A 21759-nucleotide genomic window follows, 5' to 3' on the forward strand; every position below is an offset into this window, starting at 1 on the left:
TTTGTTGTTTTGCTGAAGCAAGAAATACACAGATAACTTTGCTACGTTGTTGCAATTTCAATATATATAAAACATTGCACCATCTACTGTTCTAACTGCATTGGGGCTTTTTTTAACATTTTAGTAACTCTTTTGTTTTTCCTTAAAATTACTGTTTCCTTTTTTTGAATGCACAAAGAAAAAACTTCAGTTGTTCTGTAACAAAATATTCTTCTGCATATCAACTTGTCTTAATTATGAAAATGTAAGAAAATAGCTGAGCTGGTTTGGTGGGCTGAAGGGGGTGGAAGAAAAGAAAAGCAGTATCCTGACACTTGTACCGAAAAGTGAATATTAATATGCATCACTGTATTATCCTTTGAGAGGGAACATGGCACTGCAGACGTTGCTGTGGATGGGCTGCACTTGAATTTTCCCTGCTTACTCTAGTTTTATTTGTGGATGGAATTTATTTTTTAAAAAAAGCATGTGGGGGCTAGGCGAGGGCTTAGTGATGCTGCTGCTAATGCTGCGTGGGAGTCGCTTTGGCCAGGAGGCAGAGAAGATTTGTGCATGCTGCAGCACTGCCACAGAACTGCGTCTTCTGAGGGCCTGCCTTCAGGGAGAAAATGTGTCTGAAGCTCAGCGTCAGAATCCCCAGCACCTAGTGAGAGAGCTGGTCACACAGAGGAATACACAGCTTTGTGGATTCTGTTTTGATGTTGGAAATATGAATTAAAGTGTTTATACTTGTTTAGGTACCCAGGTCTCTTTCAGAAAGTGGGTTTTTTTCTGTTTTGGCTTTCCAGTACAAGTTTTAAGGATATGAAAACCTTTAAGCAAAAACTATTCTCTTCAATAATAATTATTTCAGGTGAGAGAGAATAAATCTGAAAGCAAGTTCAGTACAAATTGGATAGAAGTATCATGACTGTTGTGTAAAAATAACTTTACTAAGGGAGCAAAAACAAGAAAGATTTTTTTCAAACTTCCATAAGCAATCCACTGTATTTCTAGTTGGAAGGGATCAAGATAACAAAGGGAAAAAATACTATATCTAATAAAATTTTTGAAAACCCCTAATCAAATAGGAGGTACCAGTATATAAGTATTTCATAATATGAGAATGGAACAATGAATGACATTTATGAATCGGTGATTTTGAGTCAGTATGTATTTCAGTGGCCCAGAACAACAGTTGCTTTTAGGAGAAGTGTATGTATAGAGGCCTCGTAAAATAAAAACAATAATGCCAAGACACAGCTGTCTGTTCCTAAATGTTGCTATGATCTTATGGTTAATAGTAACATCTATTTGGATACTTAATGCCACTGTGTAATGATTAAAGTAATTTTTCTCAGCTACTGAGTCTGTTAAACAGGAATAGAAAATACTCTGTGGAAATGTAACTAAGAAATTGCACAAAGCTTAATAGTTTCTGTATTAGTAATCTGTCTATTTTTAGTTTTTAGCCTTCAGGCAGAGAAGCAATCAGTATGGTCTGCTGAACTGTAGCTGCAAGCATGATCTCTTTAAGAATCTTGCAAAACTCAAAAGTTAGGAAAATCTTGGATTTACTTGCAGTCTGTGCGAAATTGTTGCTTTGCCTTTGTGCAGTGTTTTTGATACAATGCTATTTCTTGTGACTTGTGCCCTGATTTCGTTTGCTAGTACAAGGCAGCTTTTGTTTCAAACAAAACCTTGCGGTTAATTTTCTGCTAGGTCTTTTCATGAAAAAGGAAGGTCACGGCTTACAGCATTTGCATTGTCACTGCAAAGGACTGTACAAACTGTTCCATGTGGACCAGGATGTGTCTGTGATTAATTTAACACTTGCTACATGCTTTTTACAGTAGTATTTTCCTTTTTACAGTTTCGATACTATATGTGTGTTATTTAGGCGCTTGTGTAAGATAAAAATCACATCTTGAGGATGAATTGCTAAGTTCCCATAATTAATTTGTCCATAATTAACATGAAGTGAAGATCAAGTTTAAAGATGTTGAAATATATGAAAGAATTTTACTTACAGCTGGTGTTAACATCAATTTAGTAGTAAAATAGTATGGTATTTATGTGTGATTTTAATGCATTCTCATCTGCAATTATCAGTACCAAGTACAGATGCAGATTTTTACTTACCCACATGGTTCTTTGTATCTTAAATATTTTAGTCTGTGGGCATGATACAGTTATTTGACATTTTACAATTTGTCCTTTGTTTGCATGCAGCGAGGAGTTATGGGCGAAGACGAGGTAATTCACTTCTGTTTGTTACAGTTCAATTAATTCTGATCTGTTACTGATCATTATGATTAATTAATCCAGATTATTGATTGTAATTGCTTATCTGCATGTTATCTTAGTTTGGGGAGGATGGAGGGTGTGAGGGAAGGAGTACAGTCTGGATTGTTATGATCATTGTTCTTTTAGAGTCTGAATTGAAAATCCTTTAATCAGTTAAAAACTGCAGTTCTAATCATGGTTTAGTTCATGCTAATGGCTACTGCTTGCAGTCATTACCCCCTTTAAAAGTATACAGTTTGCTAGTTGTCCTTCTAACTCCTTTTGCTTCTGTAGAAGCACTAGTGTGCAGAGTAAAAGCAAAAAGCCTTTCTAAACTTAGCAAGAAATCTAGTAGACTGCTCTTAGAAGTAGTAAACACGTTTTCATAGTATAAGCCAATATGTATGCACTAACCTTGAAAAGCTCTACTGTTTTAACTGTGCTAGGATGTGATGTGAAGTTCTTATAAAGACCATGTAAAACATGCAAGAACAAAGTACCAAGATCTTTGGTAGCTTCTGGTACTCACCACATACACGAGTTCATGTGTCTGTCTTGGTCTCTGCATTGGTTCATAACCTAGTGCTTGGTAGCCATAATCTGTAGAGGGGTGATGTTGTAGATCTTGGCCAGTGGATGTAACAGTTAGTACAATCATTCTGACAATTCCTGCCAGATTCTGCTTATTTTTTTTACTGTTAAAAAACAAAAAAGTGTTTAGAAGGGCTAATTATTTTTATTCATAGTCATCAAGAGAAATGTGAAAGCCTGTTGAAATGGAAAAGCAAATTACCTTTTTGCTTTCTTTATCTGAGAGACATTTAGAAGTGAAGAGGATGGAGAAGAAAGTAATAGGAGTCCCATAGACTATATTACTCTGAAAGTGTTTATCTATTGTCCTTGATGTCACCTTAGCTCTCACAGGAGCTCCAGTGCTTTTGGCAAACCTTTATCCACATTAAAGTTAAACTGAGCTCTCTGGTATCGCTTCAGAACATGTTCTGCTGGTTTTATTTGTAAAGAACAATTCTCATTGTTCTTAGATTTTAACATGGGTCTGTGGGTATAAATAAGTTATTCTGAGAGTTATTCTAAGACTGTTTTCCCCATGATATACTTGTCTATATTAAAATTTTTATTGTCTAAGAAGCACTTCTTATAAACCAAGCTAAATTACAATAATTTTAGATTTAAGATGTTGAGAATAACTCTCCTCTATTAGTGGAATGTTTTAAAATTTCCACTTTCAGTTACCTGCAGGTTCCTGCAATATGAGTCTTATTTCTTCCATCATGCACTACCTCCTGTCACTGTCATTATGGTAACAGCTCCATCTTCTCCATCATTCACTTTAGTAATTCAGAAATTCATTGCATCCAACTTTCTTGGTTGTGCAACCAAATCTTACCACTTGTTCATATACATCTTAAAGATTTGATCATTCTTACTTGTTTTCATAACTAAATTCATATCTATAGTATGCAGCTGCTAGTCATAAATTCAGTCTTGCTCCTCTCATGCCGAAATAGTTGATATACAAGAGGAATCTTCTTGCCTGCTTCATCCAGCTATGTTGGCTATGTATCTCCATTGCTCGCTCACCTTTCTGTCCCATTGAGAACCAGCTGCATGCTTCCACTTCCTCACTTCCCACAACTCTGCTGATCTGTTGCAGACCTGTTGATTGTGTCCTTACAAGACCAAGCATCTCTTGCTCCCCCCTAGTCATTCTCAAACATACCTATCACCAATTCTAATGGAAAGGAGGAGCCTGCTGTGGCTTTCTGCATTTGCTTCACTCCTCTTCATTGGATTTCTGCTGAAGACACAGATATGCCACCATAAAAATGATGCAGTTAACATTCTTTGTTACTTGATACAGTGCTGCAGTCCTGCTTTTAATTTTGTGCTCCTCATGATAATTTATGGTATTTGGTTGTTTTATATCATCTTGTTTTATATCGTCCTGTGCTTTCATTCAGGTTTTTTTTATTGAGATACCACATCAGTGTCAATAGGCATTACTGTAACATAAGTCATTGGTCAATATTTGCTGTTTTCCACCCTTGTCTTTTAAACATCTGGTTCTGAAGTGGTCTTCTGGAAATTAAGGGCTTTCATACTGCTGTCACCCCAGCTGGTCAGCCCTGGATCTGCTGGTATTCCTGCCAGGCTTTACTGCTAATGTTCTCCTGAGCTGGAGAATTAAAGTCTGCAGTATTGCTCACAGCCAAGGTACTGCGGACTCAGCTGTCAGGGACCTACTGATCCTGACTATGGGTTTTCAGTGGGTGAATCTGGAAGAACTTGTCTGTTTAAAATTAAAAACTAGCTTGCTTCCCAGAAGCGTGCTAGGTTGTTTTTTGATTTGGCTTTCTTGCTTCTTCTGGGGAAGCAGTTGATTTAATTAATGATTATTTTTTAAATAAGTGGCAAACAGGGAAAATGGCATTTCAGAAGAAATAGTGATGTGGATCATTTGCTTTGCTTCACGGAGTCTTTCTTTTGGGGCTTTTTGCAATTAAAAGACTGAGTTCTGAATTTGAAACTATAATTAATCTTTATGTTGCTGACTAAAGCAATAAAAGATAGAATATGCCAAGATAAATATCCTGGCCCTCTGAATTTTTTTTTTTGTTCAGAGTTCTACAAAATTTGTAAATATGAAATGGGGAAGAAGTATGTGGGACAGAATTACCATATTTTCACTTCCCTCTGCGCTCCAAGTGTCTGTTTGGGTCAGATTGCATTTGCAAAGTCATCCTGTAAATTTCTCAGATTTTGCACTTGCTTTTCAGGGTAACAGTAAACTCACTGGAGTTTACTACATGTTAGGAGCTGCCACAAGGCTTCCCTCCAAAACTGTAGTAAATTGAGAGTGAGAAGAATAAATCAGCATTGTGACTCATTTTTCAAGTGTTACATTTTACACATTTACTAAAATTCTCTTTTGCTTTCTTAGAAATTGAGTATATTCTTATGTTAGCAGTATCCAATACCTTTAGAAATACATGTTTGAAACTTGTGATAGGGATGTTTGTTTCCCTATTCAATTAAAATTTAAGGAGTTTAGACACACTGTACTTATTCAGGTGGAGGAAATGATCAGTTTAACTTGAAGCTAAACCAAAGGCAGACTAACAAAGCTCACTTAAGCAATCTGTAATATTTTCTTTTCATAAATAAGACCCTTTACTTAAAACAAAATTACCACTTATCTACTGGATGCGGCAGAGCAACTACCATATAATGTAATATGAAGTATACACTTAGAGTGATGTCAGCTTGCTATCTTGAAATTCCATTTTGAAGTTTAACACATTTTTTCATTCTCCTAATTTTTCTTTAAACTAATATCAATGTTTCTAATATCTTGGTGTTTTCATTTTGACTCTCCAGACTGCTATTCCCCATTCCCTAAAATTACAAAACCACGTACTGCCACAAAATTATTTTAATGTACATTATTATCTTTTCTTTTTAAGGCCGTTCTTCCCTCTTCCCAATAGATGATGGCTTGCTGGATGATGGGCACAGTGATCAAGTTGGAGTCCTGAATTCCCCCACCTGCTATTCAGCTCATCAGAACGGAGAACGAATCGAGCGTTTCTCTCGGAAGGTGTTCGTTGGAGGGCTTCCACCGGATATTGATGAAGGTGAGCTGCCTGGAAACCAAGCACACTATGTTGGGAGGGAGAAACAAAAACAGGTCATGAAAAACCTGACTTGAGTAGTAAAAGCAAGACACTCAGCTTAAAAATAATGTTGTGCAAAAGGCTGTAACTATTTGTTCTTTATGTAAGTTGATGGGTGTGTTGAGCTTTGTATCATCTTTTTTGGTTTTGGGGTGTTGCAGTTGTTTCCGATTCTGCACTTGCAGATTAGAGTTGCATGTAATGCCTAGAGTGTGTGCTCCTGCTTATCTTGCATATTCCTTTCAAGTACATCTCAGCCCTCCTCTATCTGTGCCTGCTATATTCTGTAGTCATGGGAAATTTCCATTTGTAAATGAATTTCATATTCTATTTTACTATTACCTGAAGATCTCAGCAGTGATATAGAAAGGTTCGTGTTATTCCCGATGAGAAATAGAAACTTAGGCAGAGCAAGGTCAAGTGGCAGAGCACTCTTGATGCGTTGAACAGAGACTGTACTACAGAAACTCAGATTGTTAGCCAGCTGAAATTGCTTTGTACACTAGTGGTGATTTGAAGTAATTGTGCTGTTTAATATGAGGTTTCTCCTGTGCAGATAAATGTAAATTGCATGTTAACTTTCTAGTGTAAGTGGAAGTTCTGTTAGGAGGTTCATGGTAATCCTGGAATAACATGCAAACCAAATAAGCTGACTGCATTTAATTAACTTTCAGACATGGAAAGGCCAGATTTTGGTTCCATTTTCATTGAAATGCCCTCCTATAATCTACGAGGGGATTTATTTTGTGTGTGCTTCAGCACAGTTGCCTATAACACTAATGCTAAACAAAACCACATGGAAATACATTTTATTTCTCTCCTCCCTGTTTATATGATGATGGCAGGATATATGAAAGAAATTGATCATAGTTGTGTTTGAGTTGCTGCTTTTATATAGTTCAGAGTATTTTTAACCCTTGGCCAAGGCTTTTCCAGTCACTGACATGTAGGTGTGGCTGGGATAGGAAGAACTCAAAGTTGTGCAAGGGGCATGGTAGATCTTGCAGCAAAGCTGTTGATGGTTGCTGGGAGCACCTCTAAATAGACAATTTCAAATTTCTATCTCTGATACATGCATAGTGTCTGCTATAGAGCAGATATCCTGTATATATTTCCTATATGTAGGAAATTGCTAGTATGTTAATTGTGGTGTTACTTGGTATATAAATATCTACTTAAAAAGCTCTGAACTGTACATCACTAAACAGTAAATTTATTTGATTTTATTCAAACCAGATTGTGATTTGAATTTAGGGAAGTTCCACACAAGTTTACACAAATGGCTTTAGCTGCCCATATGCTTCTGAAATGCTGCTGGTTTTAAGCAATAAAAACCAAATGTAAGATTAAAAATCACCAGAAATACATTGTATAAATATTAACACTCTGGAAGATGGATCTATTTAAGTCTTTTGTTTATGAAAATTGTAAATTTTGTTTTGTTTTTCGTCCGATGAAATGTCAACCTTTCCTAGAAGCAAAGGTCTTTGCTTGATAGTATTTTTCATTGAGTTATGTAATTTCCTTTAATTGCAATTATTTTACATGTTTTTAGATGAAATTACTGCCAGCTTCAGACGATTTGGGCCCTTGGTAGTAGACTGGCCTCACAAAGCAGAGAGCAAGTCCTATTTTCCACCAAAAGGTAAGAGAGGTAGAAGGTTTAGACCTGTTACTGAGTGCCAGTCTTGCTCTTGGTAACACTCTCATCTTTTTCCAAAGGGTATAATGTAGAGTCCATGTGAACACTTAAATCTGTTGGTTCAGTGCAGGTCCAGGTGTGGCTCCTTTACATACTCAGTCTAAAACGTGTTATTTTGTTACTGAGCCTGATCAGGTCAACACTCTGTAGGTTACATGCATCACTGATCATCACTTCTGTATTTGTATTTCTGTCTAGTTTCCAAAACTGAAATTTGATCAAATTTTTTAAGACAAAATCTTAGGTAAATATTTTCCTAGGAGGTTAAAGGCAGGATGCAGAAGGATGTATTTGCTTAAGTGGTCAAGATAATCAAATATGCATCTTTCACTTTTAGGATGTGAACTTCCTGTTGAAGCTCTAATCTTTTTGTTAAATTGTTAAATATTGATTTTTTTTTTATTATTTCTAGTGTTGCTGTTAGATTATATTTTTACTATTACTTACAAAGTGTTGGAAAAACCATTCTGTAGATCAAGTAGTTAAGTCACTAGGATATCTCTGTATATGTACAGTCATGTATTGTTACATATAAAATAAATGCAGACATGTGATCCAGACATGAAAGCAAAGCAGAAATTATTGATTTTGTAGAGAATGCAGCAATTCATTCCTTCTGTGGAAGTGACAAATGTAGGTATAGTTCTTTTGTAAACTGATTATTTATCTGTGCATCTATGCTGGGGAAAAGACAGGATTATTATCCCCAATGGGCCCTCTAAAGAGTGGGAAATGGATTTGAAGGCATTTGAATAGCATTTATGAATGCTACATGGAAATTTTAAGACAAAAAAAGAGACTTTGGCTTTCTTGATTGTCAGCCCAGCCCACAAAGCTACTGTCAAGTTAAATTTGATTATCTTAGACTGCATCTCTCTTCATAAATTACCAAGAGAAATTCCCAAGGAACTCTTTGAAGAAGATGCATCTCGCAGAGTCTGTGATGAATATATAGAAGACAGAAGATGTAATATATTCCTACCTGAAAGGAATGGATTCTGGCATTCGTTTCCAAGGAGATAGACCTGTCTCAGCATCTGAACATCTTAGGGATGTATTTTCAGACTTCCTTATTTGATAAAGCTTTTTCATATAGTTGGGTTGTTTATAATTACTGCAGTAAGAAAAAAATCCAAACTGTGTTGTAAGTAGAGCTTCTTAAAGGCAGAGAAAATATAAATAGAAGAAGTTCAGTGTATTGATCTAATTAATTCAGGAAACACTTGCAACCTAAATGCTAAGTTGATTTCCCATGGTTAACTGATCCTTACTTGAAAAATAAAAGCATTTAGTGTTCTATCTTAACATTTCAGCCGAACTTTTAGTTTGCTGAATTATTCAGTATTTTTTGTACGTAGCCTAACACATTTACAATACAGTGTCAATTTCTCTTTGTAAATACTCTGGAAACATACAACTGCTGAGTGTTACTGTGTACATACCTCTTTTAGTGAAAGCAATACATATGACCCATAATTATTTTGTAGAAGAATTTCATTAAAAATTGTCTTTCATTGGTATTACTTGTGTGAACAGACAAGAACCATTTATACATACATTAATAAGATGTCTAAAATGGCTAAGGATAGGCAAAAAAAAGTTTTGAGATCAGTCAGTGATTGCCAGTTGAGAAATACATACTATATTAGTTCAGATAATTAATGTTTTTTATTTTCTAAATTGTCACTCTACATGAAATTAATTCGGTGTCTATATTTTTCTTTGTTCAGTTTCATTAGAGATTTGCTATAGTATTGCTTTCCAAAGACATCTCAGAATTAGGCCATTCTAGACTAATTCATGTAAGTCTTCTCTGTGGTGAAGAGATGTAGCCTGTTTTGTTTTGGGTTGCTTTTTTTTTGCCTGTTTTTTTTTTTTTTTGTTACTCTTCAGTTTTCCAGTCTGTGCTTCCTTCCAAGCTCTCTGCTTACAGAAGGTCCTGAGGGAAGGCCAAGTTCATAATAAGTGTTTCCTTGCTGAAAGAAATTCAGAAAGTGTCTTGATCCATCAAGGCTGGCTGCCTCCTGAGAAACACCAACTGCTTGTTCTTAACTAATTACATTTTGTGGTGGTTCACCACAAAATTAGATCGAAATGTAACAGGAATTTTTACAACTTTACACTGATCTTACAAGGAAGCTCTGTTCTGAAAAAAAACCTCAGTTCAGCTCAAAGTACAAAGTCTGTAAGAGTGATCTGCCAACTGTGATGCAGAATTCCTTCCTTTCTGACTTGCCACTGTTTATCATAACTCATGTTATTACGTAGTTGGCAAATACACTTATTTGTGAAACAATACACATGTCCAAAGTAACTTGCTGGGTTGAGGACTCCTTCTGATAATGAAGCTCACAAAGAAATGGTGCCATAAAGATATGGAAATTCAAAAAATGCCTTCCAAAATACATCCAGTTGTTTGTGACCTCTGTACTATTTATAGGCTGTCTCAGAGGATAATCTGATTTAAACAGGACAGTGTCCCCAGTCTTATTCTAACTGGTTGTTTCTGCTGCCTTGTATGACAACAGTTGTGCAGTAACTTCTTTCTTCAAGGTTCCCACTTGCTAACTCAGAGCTGACTAGCTGAAAAACTCAAGTTGGAAATGTTCTGCTTCTAGTTTCAGAAGCAAAACCCCAGGTCCATACAAATTCTGTTGAACTTGTTACCTGCTACTTTGATCACACTGGATAGGATCAAACTCAGGATTCAGGCAAGTAACTGTAGGAATCTTCATATGTGATTAGTGTCTAAGCTTCCTTTAATCAATGTGAATCTGGCCAGTACAGCCAGTGAAGTATGGAGGACAATTCAGGTCACTGTAACATGAACACATTGAGTTTGATTCATTTACCAGACTGAGGGTATCTAAAAGACTGGATACATGGGTCTCACAAATATAGTGCAGCACCACATTTTTTCACCTTACATGTGTTTTGGAGTTTATTCTCCATCAAAGATGACTAAAGGAAAAACTGAAAGATGGGTTATGTAGATCCATTATCTGTATTAACCTGCAGCTTGGACTGGTTCTTTCTGATATAAGTTAAGGTGCAGCAGTTTCTAGGCAAGAATTGCACTGCACTGAGGCCATTTAGTGCCCTCAGACTGTGGAGGGTGTGTCAGGACAACCAGCCCCAACTCAAAATACCACTGCAGTCACTGGCATGGCACTACATGGGCAGTGCTGGCTTGCACTGATTTTCTTGACTCCTCCTCTAAGCCATTAGTGGCAGGAATTAGCTGAAGGTTGATAAAACTTAAAGCTGCTCTCTGATTTCTACACAGAATATGCATAACAAGAAGCATGTTTTCTCCCTCTGGTAAACTTTCATATTACTTTGAAATAAATAATTCTTTTCCTTGCTAACAAAATCATGTTAGCATGAATCTAGTCCAGAATGCTTTGCTTTTGATTTGTTCTCTAAATAATTAATACCAAAATAAAATCTTTAATGAATACCATGAAAAATTTTAATCTGGTAGGACTCTTCAATCATCTCAGATTTTCAAACTTACCTAATGTGCTTTCTGTTCCAGTGCTCACCAGTCCATCTCTTTAGTGAGCACTGTAAATCATTGAAGGTCTAGAGCTGTGTACTACGCCTTCAGAGGGGAATGGTGCAGCTGAGTTCATGACACAAGGCTTTCTGAGGCTTTGAACTAAGTGGGGTAAAAAAAATATGAGTAAATGTTTTTTAGATGAGGTTGAGAAGGCAGTATTAATGTATGTTTTTTCTATTGCTTTCCTTTCCATGTCAGGAGTGGTAGTATGAAGTGACCCTGAGATTAGCTCAGTTGTTTAGAGCATGGTGCTAATAAAAATGCAGGTTGTGGATTCAGTCTCTGTATGGGTTATTCATTTAAGAGATGGACTCAGAGAACTTTGTGTCCCATCCAACTCAGAATATTCTGTGAAATCTGCAATAATCTTTATGAATTCCTGAGTTCTTATACTTTAATTTTCTATATTTTTGCAAGTTGCTGCAATTAAGCATGTTGATAGCTACAGACATAGATTATATGGAAGCACTTACCAACCTTGTATATCTGGAACCACATGGCAGTACCTTTGAACTCCATTAGGAGAAGAACTGATGAAAAATCAGTATCTGGAGAATCTTTGTATCTCTGATTCCTTTTACAGTATCATGTGCAATTAACCCTCCCTTTGATTAATCAAGTTTTTGCGCTCTCATCATTCTTGTACTGGGCTCTCCATGCAAACTGGAATGTGTGTGTGTTCTTTTGACCAAGTAAGGACACTCACATGGAGCTTATCTCACCCATGCCAGTTGGCACATGCCCTCATTCACTGAGTTTAGCATGGGTAATATGTGGTTTTTAAATTCTGTGATAAATACTGTAATATATTCCCATTAAAACAGATTTTGAATCTAAATTATTGCTATTTAAACTTAAGTTAAACAGGTTGTCATTAAAAAATTACAGTTCAGCAGTGAAGAATAGACTTTACAGGAAAATGCTTCAGCCCAAGTCCAGAGATTCTTTATGACATATTTGTTATGAAACTAAATAAGATAAAAATGTAGAATACATAAAATCTTGTCATGTGTCCCATTTATGTAGCTATGATGGGACTGTGGTATCAGGGGTAAGAAATAAGGTACAGCTTTGGAAGGACCAGTATGGACCTTACAACTTTTTCTTAAAATCCCGTTCTTGTTCCCAAATGTCTAAAATCAGTTGTGCATTTGTTTTTTAAATCTTACATTGTTAATGCACTGATTCTTTAATGGTCTTCAAGACACACCCTACCACCTTTACCTTGATGACCTGCAGTGTCTGTTTGCAGTAAGTGGCTGCTGGTTTGTTAGCTTCTTGCAGAAATACAGCAAGATTTCCAAAAGGCTTGGTAAAGCATCCATGTTCCCTTTTCCCAAGCCCACTCTAGGGCAACTGCTTCAGCATTTACTTCTCCATCAAAGTCATAAGACATAACTTTGTGTGAAAATTCTAAACTTGGTAGTAATTTCAGAAAGAAATGTGAGTTATAGTCACTTTAAAGTTTGTTTTAGTATACAACCCTAATTATGCTATTGAGGTATTTGTAAAGTAACAAATTCAGTGTATCTCATATTGTAACTGTTCTTTGCTTGTCTGACTGTTTGGTTTTATGTAGCATTAACTAAGCATTTTTTTAATTCTTTTTTTTGGTAATGTTTGAAAGGTTTGCTGGGTCACTTATGTAATAAAATACTTTGATCTAATCTCCAGAATAGAGATTAGTCCTTTGTGCCAAGTCGGATTTTCATTGTATAATGTCCATTGCAGCCAATGAATGATGTTTAGCCTAGACTCACAGTGTATGATAGAGCAGACACGTTTGCTTTTATTTGTTTATTAGTCTCATCTGACAATTACTTTACAGATGGAAGTTCTGTTAATTATGGCAATGTAGTACATAGTTAAAGAAGATGACTAATGTGAAAGACTTGGTTTGACTTTCTTTTGTGTAGAAAAATGAGTGGCAAAGATGATTCTGTAAAACACAGATAGAAAAGCAATCAATTGGTTTGGGTTCTTTTCCAGGTTACGCATTCCTCCTGTTCCAAGAAGAGAGTTCTGTACAGGCCCTGATTGATGCCTGCATTGAAGAAGATGGAAAGCTTTATCTGTGTGTTTCCAGCCCCACTATCAAGGACAAGCCAGTAAGTGAAGTCAGTGGCCTGCCGCCTATGGCTGCCATCTGTCTAAAGCAGCATTGGAAATTGTGAAGATAAAAAAAAAAAAAAGTAAACTACTGTTGGCAGCGCTCAACATCTGGAACACTTGCATTGTTTTAAAATGGTAGTCTTTTGAATTAATAGGATTAAAACAAAGCAACTAGACATCGACAGTAATGAGGTTATGACTAACAATTTGTATAGGCTGATGAACATATTTTCACATTGTGGTGAAACCTGAAGTAGGATACTGTTTTCTTTCCCAATTTAATAGGTTCAGATCCGTCCCTGGAATCTAAGTGATAGTGACTTTGTGATGGACGGTTCGCAACCGCTTGATCCTCGGAAAACAATTTTTGTTGGAGGAGTCCCTAGACCATTAAGAGCTGGTGAGTAGAATCTGTGGCAATTTTTTAAAGTAAGAAAGTATTAGAAATAATTTGTACTATGCATAATTTTTTGTAGCTAGATATGGATGCATATGGGTTGAACATTCTTGGTAGTTTTGACTGCTGTACAATATTCATGTATTCTTGAATTTTTCTACTCTGTAGGTTTGGCCATAAATTACAATTCATCATTGAGATTTGCTGGGAAGTATTATCTCTTTATAGCTGTAATGTAAGCTATGTCACAAGAGGCATAACACTAAGAGTTTGGTTTTAAAATAATGCTATGGAAGCATCTCTGCCCTGCTCCATGACTGTGGAGTGGCATTTGTACCTGCTTGCCATTGTGCATTAGCTGCTCTTCTGCTGCTGTCAGGTTACACACACAACCAGTGATAGAGTATTTGAACAAGTAGGTGTAGAGGAAAAAGGAAGAAATTCAGAGAGCTAGCCCTATCTTTTATGGCACAACATTATATGAGATTGCAGGACTCTTTCTAGACTCTTGCCAGAGGTGTGAAGGAAAAAGTAAATATTTCTGTAGCTGTGGAATGGTTGATGTACAGCCTAGATAGTCTGCTTTTTCAGATTGTCTGCAGAAGCCTTTTACAATGTTTTAGGTGGCCTGCTAGAAGTGGGCTGCAGTGGATGTTGGAAGCAGAAGCAAACCATACAGTGGTTGAAATCCCCTTTATTATTAGAATGGCTTCTGGATTTCATTAGTCTTTCATAGCTAGTAATGAATTTTATTCTTAGAGAAAGATGAACTTTCAATGAAAGATGTAAGAAAACTGAGAAGTAATAGTGCCAATTTGGGATACAAAGGATCTTAAATTTTTCCATCTTGGACCTGCAATACTCAAGCTTTTTTGGTATTTTAAGACTCTACTTTTGACTGTAATGCAAGCTCTGTAAATGAGTATAAACACAGTATGTTCCAAGTACAGATTAATTTTTCTTTAAATTCAGTCCAGTGCTCCATATTACTGTGCTGAATGTCTGTGATAAATTTAATGGATGCATTCTTATGCTTAGCTCACAAATACCCTGTATATGTAAAAATGAAATTTTTATGGCACTGTGAAATAAGAATAATGACTTCACAAAAGCAGTAAAATTAGGGAGATTCCTCAAACAGCTATTGAACATCAAGGACTGCTGACACCTCTATAACCTAATCCAGAGGGTGCTAATTCTGAAAAACCAGTGTTTTCCACCCCAGTGAATTGCAACTGAATTCAGTATAAATTGGCAGTCAGAGAATTGCCAAGGTACTTGATCTGTAAAATTTGAAATTTTTGTTTCTCTGAACTTCAGTATCTATGGTAAGTGTAGCACTGTAGAGATAATCAAGTTCTTTGTGGCCGATGAAAAAATGCTAACTGCATTTTTAAATTCAAGTAGGACGTAGAGCATTAGGACAGCCAGAGAACTTGTACCAAGGAATTTGTGGCATGAGGATCTATTTTGTACAGCTTACATTCCAGTGCCTACCCGAAAACTCTTTTGCTGAAATCCGCTGAAGAAAACTACTCTGGAGTTCTAGTTCCATGTTATCAAGAACATACAATTCCATTGTTCCTTGGATTTATGTACCCACAGTGTGAAAGATCTGTCTGCTGAGTAATGAATAGCTTACTCAATATTATTTCTTTAATATTTTTAATCTTGTTATTACTGTTTCATTGGCTCTTGCAAAATTGATAATTAAAATTAACTTTTCTCATATTTTTAAAGTTTGTAGTGTAAGAATACTTTGAATAAATGCAGTTTTGTTTCTCAATAGTGGAATTGGCCATGATCATGGACCGTCTCTACGGGGGAGTTTGTTACGCAGGAATTGACACGGACCCTGAGCTGAAATACCCTAAAGGTGCTGGACGTGTTGCTTTTTCCAATCAGCAGAGTTACATTGCTGCCATCAGTGCTCGGTTTGTTCAACTTCAGCATGGCGACATTGATAAACGAGTAAGTTACACAGAAATTTAAAAAAAAGCGTTTTGCTCTGTAAAGGAACTTCTCAGAGTGTGGTAGCATTGCATGTGATTTGCTTTCAAGGCAGTTTCTGTATTTTTTTTAGCATTCATGTAACTCCACTACTTTCAGGAGTATGGCTGAATGCCCCCAGACGAACAACATGTTTCCACAGAGCAGCAGTTTGTTCCTTTGACATATGTTGGACCATATGTTCTTCCCATTCTGGAGTTCCTGGTTTTATTGTGTACAGGCAAAGGGCTTGAAAATCTCTCTCCCATATTCTAATGAAACCAAATACTGTGATAATTCCTCTGTCATTCATAAGAAACTCTTGTATTCATTGGCTTCAGATTAGCTTGATACTTACAAACTGCCCTTAATTTCAGCCTTAATTGTCAGTGTTCAGAAAATTGGTGAGGCTTAACACTTAAAATACAAAAGTTCTTACTTTTTCTGTTTTAAAGTCTTCTTAGTACTTAACCAATGCATATTTCTATTTGCTACAGATGCTTATTCCTAGGAAAAGTAAAACTGACTTAAAGAAGACTAGTGAACTTTATAACTCGTAATTAGAAGTGTAAGAGTCGCAAAACTGGCATCTAAATTATGTCAGTTTTAAGGGTCACTAGTTTTGATGTCAAGAGCTGCAGAGATAGTCTGGCATTAATAGGTGTTCTTAAAAAAATGAAAAAACTATGGTCTTACAGGAAGAAGGGTCAAGTAAGTAAAGTAGTTCAAGGTCCAGTCTCCTCTACAGATCAAAGACACAAGAAAAAGGTAGTACAGTTAACAGAAGTCTGCTCTGAGGAGGCAGCATGTGCTTCTCTCCTTTCACATAGGCAGAGTAATTCAGCTTTATGTATGTGTCTCAAATAGCACTTGCCTTATGAGCTGAAATCCCCAAACACGGACCTTCCCAGAGGATGAGTGGGTGTGGATGTGGGTAGTCATCTAGGCTTCAAATTAGATGTGATGGCTACATTTTGGTCATGGGATTGCTATCCTTGTGACTTGCAGCTGTCACTGACTTGTAACTGCTTTTTGGATCCTTACGTAACAGGAAGAAATGGCCTTGGGATTGGCTGAGGGGATATAAAACTGTTAATCATCTTGCATTTGAGAATTTGGACAAAATGGGAGTAAGAACCAGGATCCAGAATTTCCTCTAAACAAATGCTAAATGAGTCATTTAGCTTCAGAATTGAGTATTATTAAGTTTCTTTGAGGAACTGTCTAACGGGCATTTGTCTGTGAAGTCGCCTGACTTGAAAATTGAGACATGGAGTTGGTTCCAATCCAAATTATCTCCCTCAAATGTGGGAGAAGTGGACTTGTACCTTGTAAGCCATGGAGAGCTTTTATCTTGGTCTTCTTCTTCCCATGGGAAGTGTGTCCTTTGCAGTAGAGAGGTGTATGGTGGACTGGCAGTGCCATGTTGTAAGAGAAGGCATGATCCTGATTTTGAGGGCTGCGGTTGCACGTCCGTTGTTTTGCTGGTTTTGGTTTTTTATGATTGGTCACCAGAGATCTAAAGGGCTCTTTGGATGTTGAGCAGTCTGAAATGGCACTGCTTGCTGTTTGCAGAGAAAAGGATGTAGGTTGTTAATGGGTGATGGAACACTGCAGGCCTCTTGGAGCTTGGGAAAAGAAAAAACAACACAAAATCTACTGCAAATGCTGACTCTAAGAAGCACAATATTTGACTTACATCCATTCCATTGAAACTTAATTTATAAAAACAGTACTCAGTGATTTCTTCAATCTCACATTACCAAAAAAAAGAACCAAAACAATCCAAACAACCCCTGCCAAGCATGGTTAGAATCTGGAGATAGCTGTTCATGGGTTGGAGATGTGGAGGGGAAAAGGCAGGAAGATCTAGGTTTTCTCTTTAAATATCTGAATTCTTAAAGCTTCTTTTTTGAAATAATTTAGGTTCTTTCTTTAGTGTTGCTTTTCTAACACTTGAAAAATTAATCTCTTGACTCAAGTGTTCTCTTAAATTTGGAATTTCCACATTTTTATTACTGTACTCATTTTTATTTCAAAAATGTGTGCTGCTCCTGAGGTGTTTCACTGGCAAAATACAGCAGTCCCAAATCTTAACTATTTTAATAAACTTGTCATTAAGTCCCATGATGGAGAGGGTTTATGAACTTCTTTGTTTACCTGAGAGGAGGGTTAATCTATATTTTTTAAATTATCTTCTTTAATTAAACCATAACGTCAAACCTTATTTATATAATTACATATATTTACTACCACCCAGTTATTTGCATTACTGAGGAGTCCTAGAGAAGAGCATCATTTTAGGGAACATCTTGAATCTCAGCTGAAAGTATGAAAAATACTATTTTCAGAAATACTTCTTTACTTCCACTGAGCTTTTACACTAATGCCTTTTCAGGCTCTGAAAATACTCTGATATCAGTACTACTGCTGATTTATACATGAGCAAGCAGTGAGTATAAATCTATAAACCACTAGTTTGTAAGTGAGGAAGCTAGTCCTACTTTGGGTACTGCCTTCACGTGAGGTGTTTGTGTACATTGGCCAGGAAGGTGATAAAGTCTGTATCTCACTGAAATCCTCGAGGCAGAGCCTGTTCTGCCCTTTACCTCAGCATTGCCTTCCATACCAGTTATATCCAGTTTCTGTAGGTCTGCCGTCCTTTCACATTCTTTTCATAACCAGTTTTGTCTGTGTAGAAGTCTTTTTCAATTGCTGAATTTTGCAGTTCACCTGTTTATCCTTCTGAACTTAAATTCAAAGGATTTATAGCATTTTTTTGCACATACCTTTTCCGAACTTAACTGGAAATCTTAGTGCCACAGTCACTTGACAAACATTGTCTGTGATGCTAACTTCTTCCTTAACTAAGTTCTCCGTAGCTTCTCTCCACTTCTTTTGATGTGTAGGTATATTTAGTTTGTCTAACAGATGTTTTTCTTCAGCAGAGTACTCCTCATCCTGTTTTATCATGTATGAAAGGTCAGCTCCAAACATTTCTTTGGAGCTTCAACTCCAAACAATTCATTAAAGTACTGTTAACTTTCATATGCCAGCAGTCTGCATCGACATCATGTAATATTTCCATTCCCCAAAGTGCTTCTCTAATATTTTTGAAATCATCTTCGTACTGATCTTGGTGCATTAGTGCACTGAAGCTTGAAATAAATGCTGCTTCATGCTTTCAGTAATTCTGAGCCACGAACACAGTTACTGCTAAGGTAGCTGTTTATTGGAAAGTGTGAGTGTAATTGGTGATAAGGCAGGTCATTGTAGTGAAATAAGAAGAAGAGCTCATACTGAATATAGAATACTGGAAGACACTTACTCTGACATTTCTAGGATGGCCTGTACTTCTGAAGCTAAGAACATGAAGCCTGTTCAGCTGTAAAACTTCAGGGCAGGTAGCTGGATGTGTAAATTTTTTCCTCTGGAAATACACTGAGAAAAGTAACATTTTAAACTTCTTAGTATTTGAGGAATATTCTGTCTGAGTACAGAGCATACAGTCAATGTCTATGTGTGGCAATCTTCAGAAGTATTTGTATCTAAGGATAACAATCTCATGCAGCAGTGAGGAAAATGTGGGATACAACAATACATTCCTTAATGACTGCGTCAACTCATTTTGTGTTTTATTATGAAGTACTTCTTCCTGTCTGATCACAGTCTGAAGCAGCACAGTTCTGCAAAGACATAATGCATATTTACCACTGGACTCCTGCCACTTTTCCATTCTGGCAGTCAGATGAGTTTGGGAGAGAGAAGCTGTGTAAGACAGGTGTTTGTAGCTGTCTGTAGACTTGCAAAATAGTCTTTAAAAAAATATTTTCAGAATTGGATTGAATAAAAATTCCTATACAGTTCAAAGCCAGAGAAAGAGAAAGTAATATATTACCAAAATTGGCAGTGCCAAATTTGATCATATTTTAAAAATAGGGTGTGAGTTTACAGTGAGCAGCTCTGCTAAAAGATCTGCATTACAGCCTGCAGAAAGTACTTTTAATTTGCACACAAATGTAGTACATGCAGAGACACTGGTACTTTAAAAAAAAAATTCTATGTTAAAGGGTAGTCTCATATGTTCAGTTATTTTTTTTTGCTAAACCACGTAGAATTGTCATGTTGACGTCCAGTTAGGAGATCTTTGAGTGATTGTGTTTTCTTCTACACTGAAATTCATAATTTCATTTGCAAAGAACGCTCTCTCAGGGTAAATTAGGGGAAATTCCTGATGTGGCTGTTTATTACATGCACAGAGTACTTCTAAAGGTCTGCCTTGAGGTGTTCTGCAGTGTAGATGGCTCTGTAGGTGATAAATGATAACGAGTAATAACTGATCAGTTATATAAAGGCGTTCATATGACTGACTGCAGATTTCAGGGGGTTTTCTGGGGTTCTTTTTTACACCAGAGAAAAATTATTGCCTCATACAACTTCAAGTAGAAACAGTTATTAATGGGAATTGTTTCTGTTTGGCTCCAACAGGTGGAGGTAAAGCCATACGTGTTGGATGACCAGATGTGTGACGAGTGCCAGGGTGCGCGGTGCGGTGGGAAGTTTGCTCCTTTCTTTTGTGCCAATGTCACTTGCCTGCAGTATTACTGTGAGTTTTGTTGGGCAAATATCCACTCTCGTGCAGGACGTGAATTCCATAAGCCATTGGTAAAGGAGGGGGCTGACCGCCCACGTCAGATCCACTTCCGCTGGAATTAAACATGGTGAACCAGCATCTACATAAGGAGAGAAGGGTGCATGTGGCTTACTGTGTTTGAAGATACTGACATGCAGAAGAAATAAGTGCATTCTTCTGCTTTTCACCCCAGCTATCAATACATGCATCTTTATCAGCAGCCAAAACACTACAAGCCTCTTGTTTTTCACCAAAACCCTACATCTCAGGCTTACTAATTTTTGTGATATTTTCATGTTAAAATAAAATGTTTTTTTGTATTTTCTCCAAGTTATTTTTATATGTAAAGTTAAAACTAGATATGAGAATGTTTTTGCGTAGGGGCACACAGTCTGCTGCTATATTTAGTGGGTGAAGCGTGCACTTATTTCTAAACATGGGTTTTTAACTTCAAGATCTGCCCCAGTAATTTACCAAAGGTAGCAAAATAGTGAAGATGGAATATGTCTGCTACAAAAGCTTATTTTTATTGTTGTTGCTATTTTCAGTGTATACATAAACTAAAAATTAGGGTTGATTTTTTGCTCTCCATTTTGACTTGCAAGAAATAATACCTCAAGATAATCTGATTTATTAGCTATTTTTAAACATTTTTAATCACAAGCTGTATTAGCTTTGCTGCTATATAGGTGTTATGTGTAATGCCACCTATTAATACGGGATTGAAACGTTTAAGACACACTGCATTACAGATTAAATGCAGGCAGCACAATATGGCCTAAACTGCCATAGTTTTAGAATGTGAAAAATTGCATGTTTACTTACCTGTATACACCATATGCATGCACTAGAACTATTAATTAACAAGAGGTGAGTTATTGCAAATGTTCAAAAAAAGGCTCTCTTGAAACTAGGTAGCATGAGCAAATTTACAAAATTTCTTACAAAAAACAAACTTGCATGCATTATTGTGACTGAAGTAAAAAAATGTCCTACATGTGTACAATATGCAAATTAGTTTTAGACTAGAAAGTGCAGCCATTTTGTGACCTGGTCAGTAGTGGAATTCAATTTTATGCAGACTGGATGTAATATTGTAATCCCTGTGCAATTTTGTGATGTGTGCTTCTACTTAATGTGGCGTGATGTAGTATAGATACAAGTTTGAGTAAAAAGCTAGCATTTAAAAAGTTCTTTTAAGCCCCCTTGATTGTTCATGGTTAAGATTTCCTCTACAAACCAAAGATGGCCAGCACACTGCTAACCAGTCACCAAATGTGAAACCCATGACAAATGCATACAAAAATAGACATATATGAGAATGCATAATGCTTTAGAAATTAAATCCTAAGTAAAGTCAAAATGGAGAAGGTGTAATATACAGACGGCTAGTTGCATAACAAA

At 36.5% G+C, this 21759-nt stretch overlaps 1 protein-coding gene across 3 annotated transcripts in view; it reads left to right on the plus strand.

The window, feature by feature from the left end:
* Positions 1-21759, plus strand: part of CPEB2 (cytoplasmic polyadenylation element binding protein 2) — a 51424-nt gene that overhangs the window by 27245 nt on the left and 2420 nt on the right. For 2 of the 3 annotated variants that reach the window (XM_063157656.1, XM_063157653.1), the window contains 7 exons: positions 2212-2235; positions 5751-5921; positions 7516-7605; positions 13214-13332; positions 13622-13736; positions 15523-15704; positions 20211-21759. The exon at positions 20211-21759 is cut by the window's right edge and continues 2420 nt beyond it. In XM_063157656.1, coding sequence (XP_063013726.1) covers positions 2212-2235; positions 5751-5921; positions 7516-7605; positions 13214-13332; positions 13622-13736; positions 15523-15704; positions 20211-20438 — 929 coding nt within the window. In that variant the 3' untranslated portion in view covers positions 20439-21759. The remainder of the gene's footprint in view (positions 1-2211; positions 2236-5750; positions 5922-7515; positions 7606-13213; positions 13333-13621; positions 13737-15522; positions 15705-20210) is intronic. The other variant, XM_063157654.1, reaches the window with a different exon arrangement.

This window comes from Melospiza melodia, chromosome 5 (genome assembly GCF_035770615.1).
Source record: "Melospiza melodia melodia isolate bMelMel2 chromosome 5, bMelMel2.pri, whole genome shotgun sequence".
NCBI lineage: Eukaryota > Metazoa > Chordata > Aves > Passeriformes > Passerellidae > Melospiza > Melospiza melodia.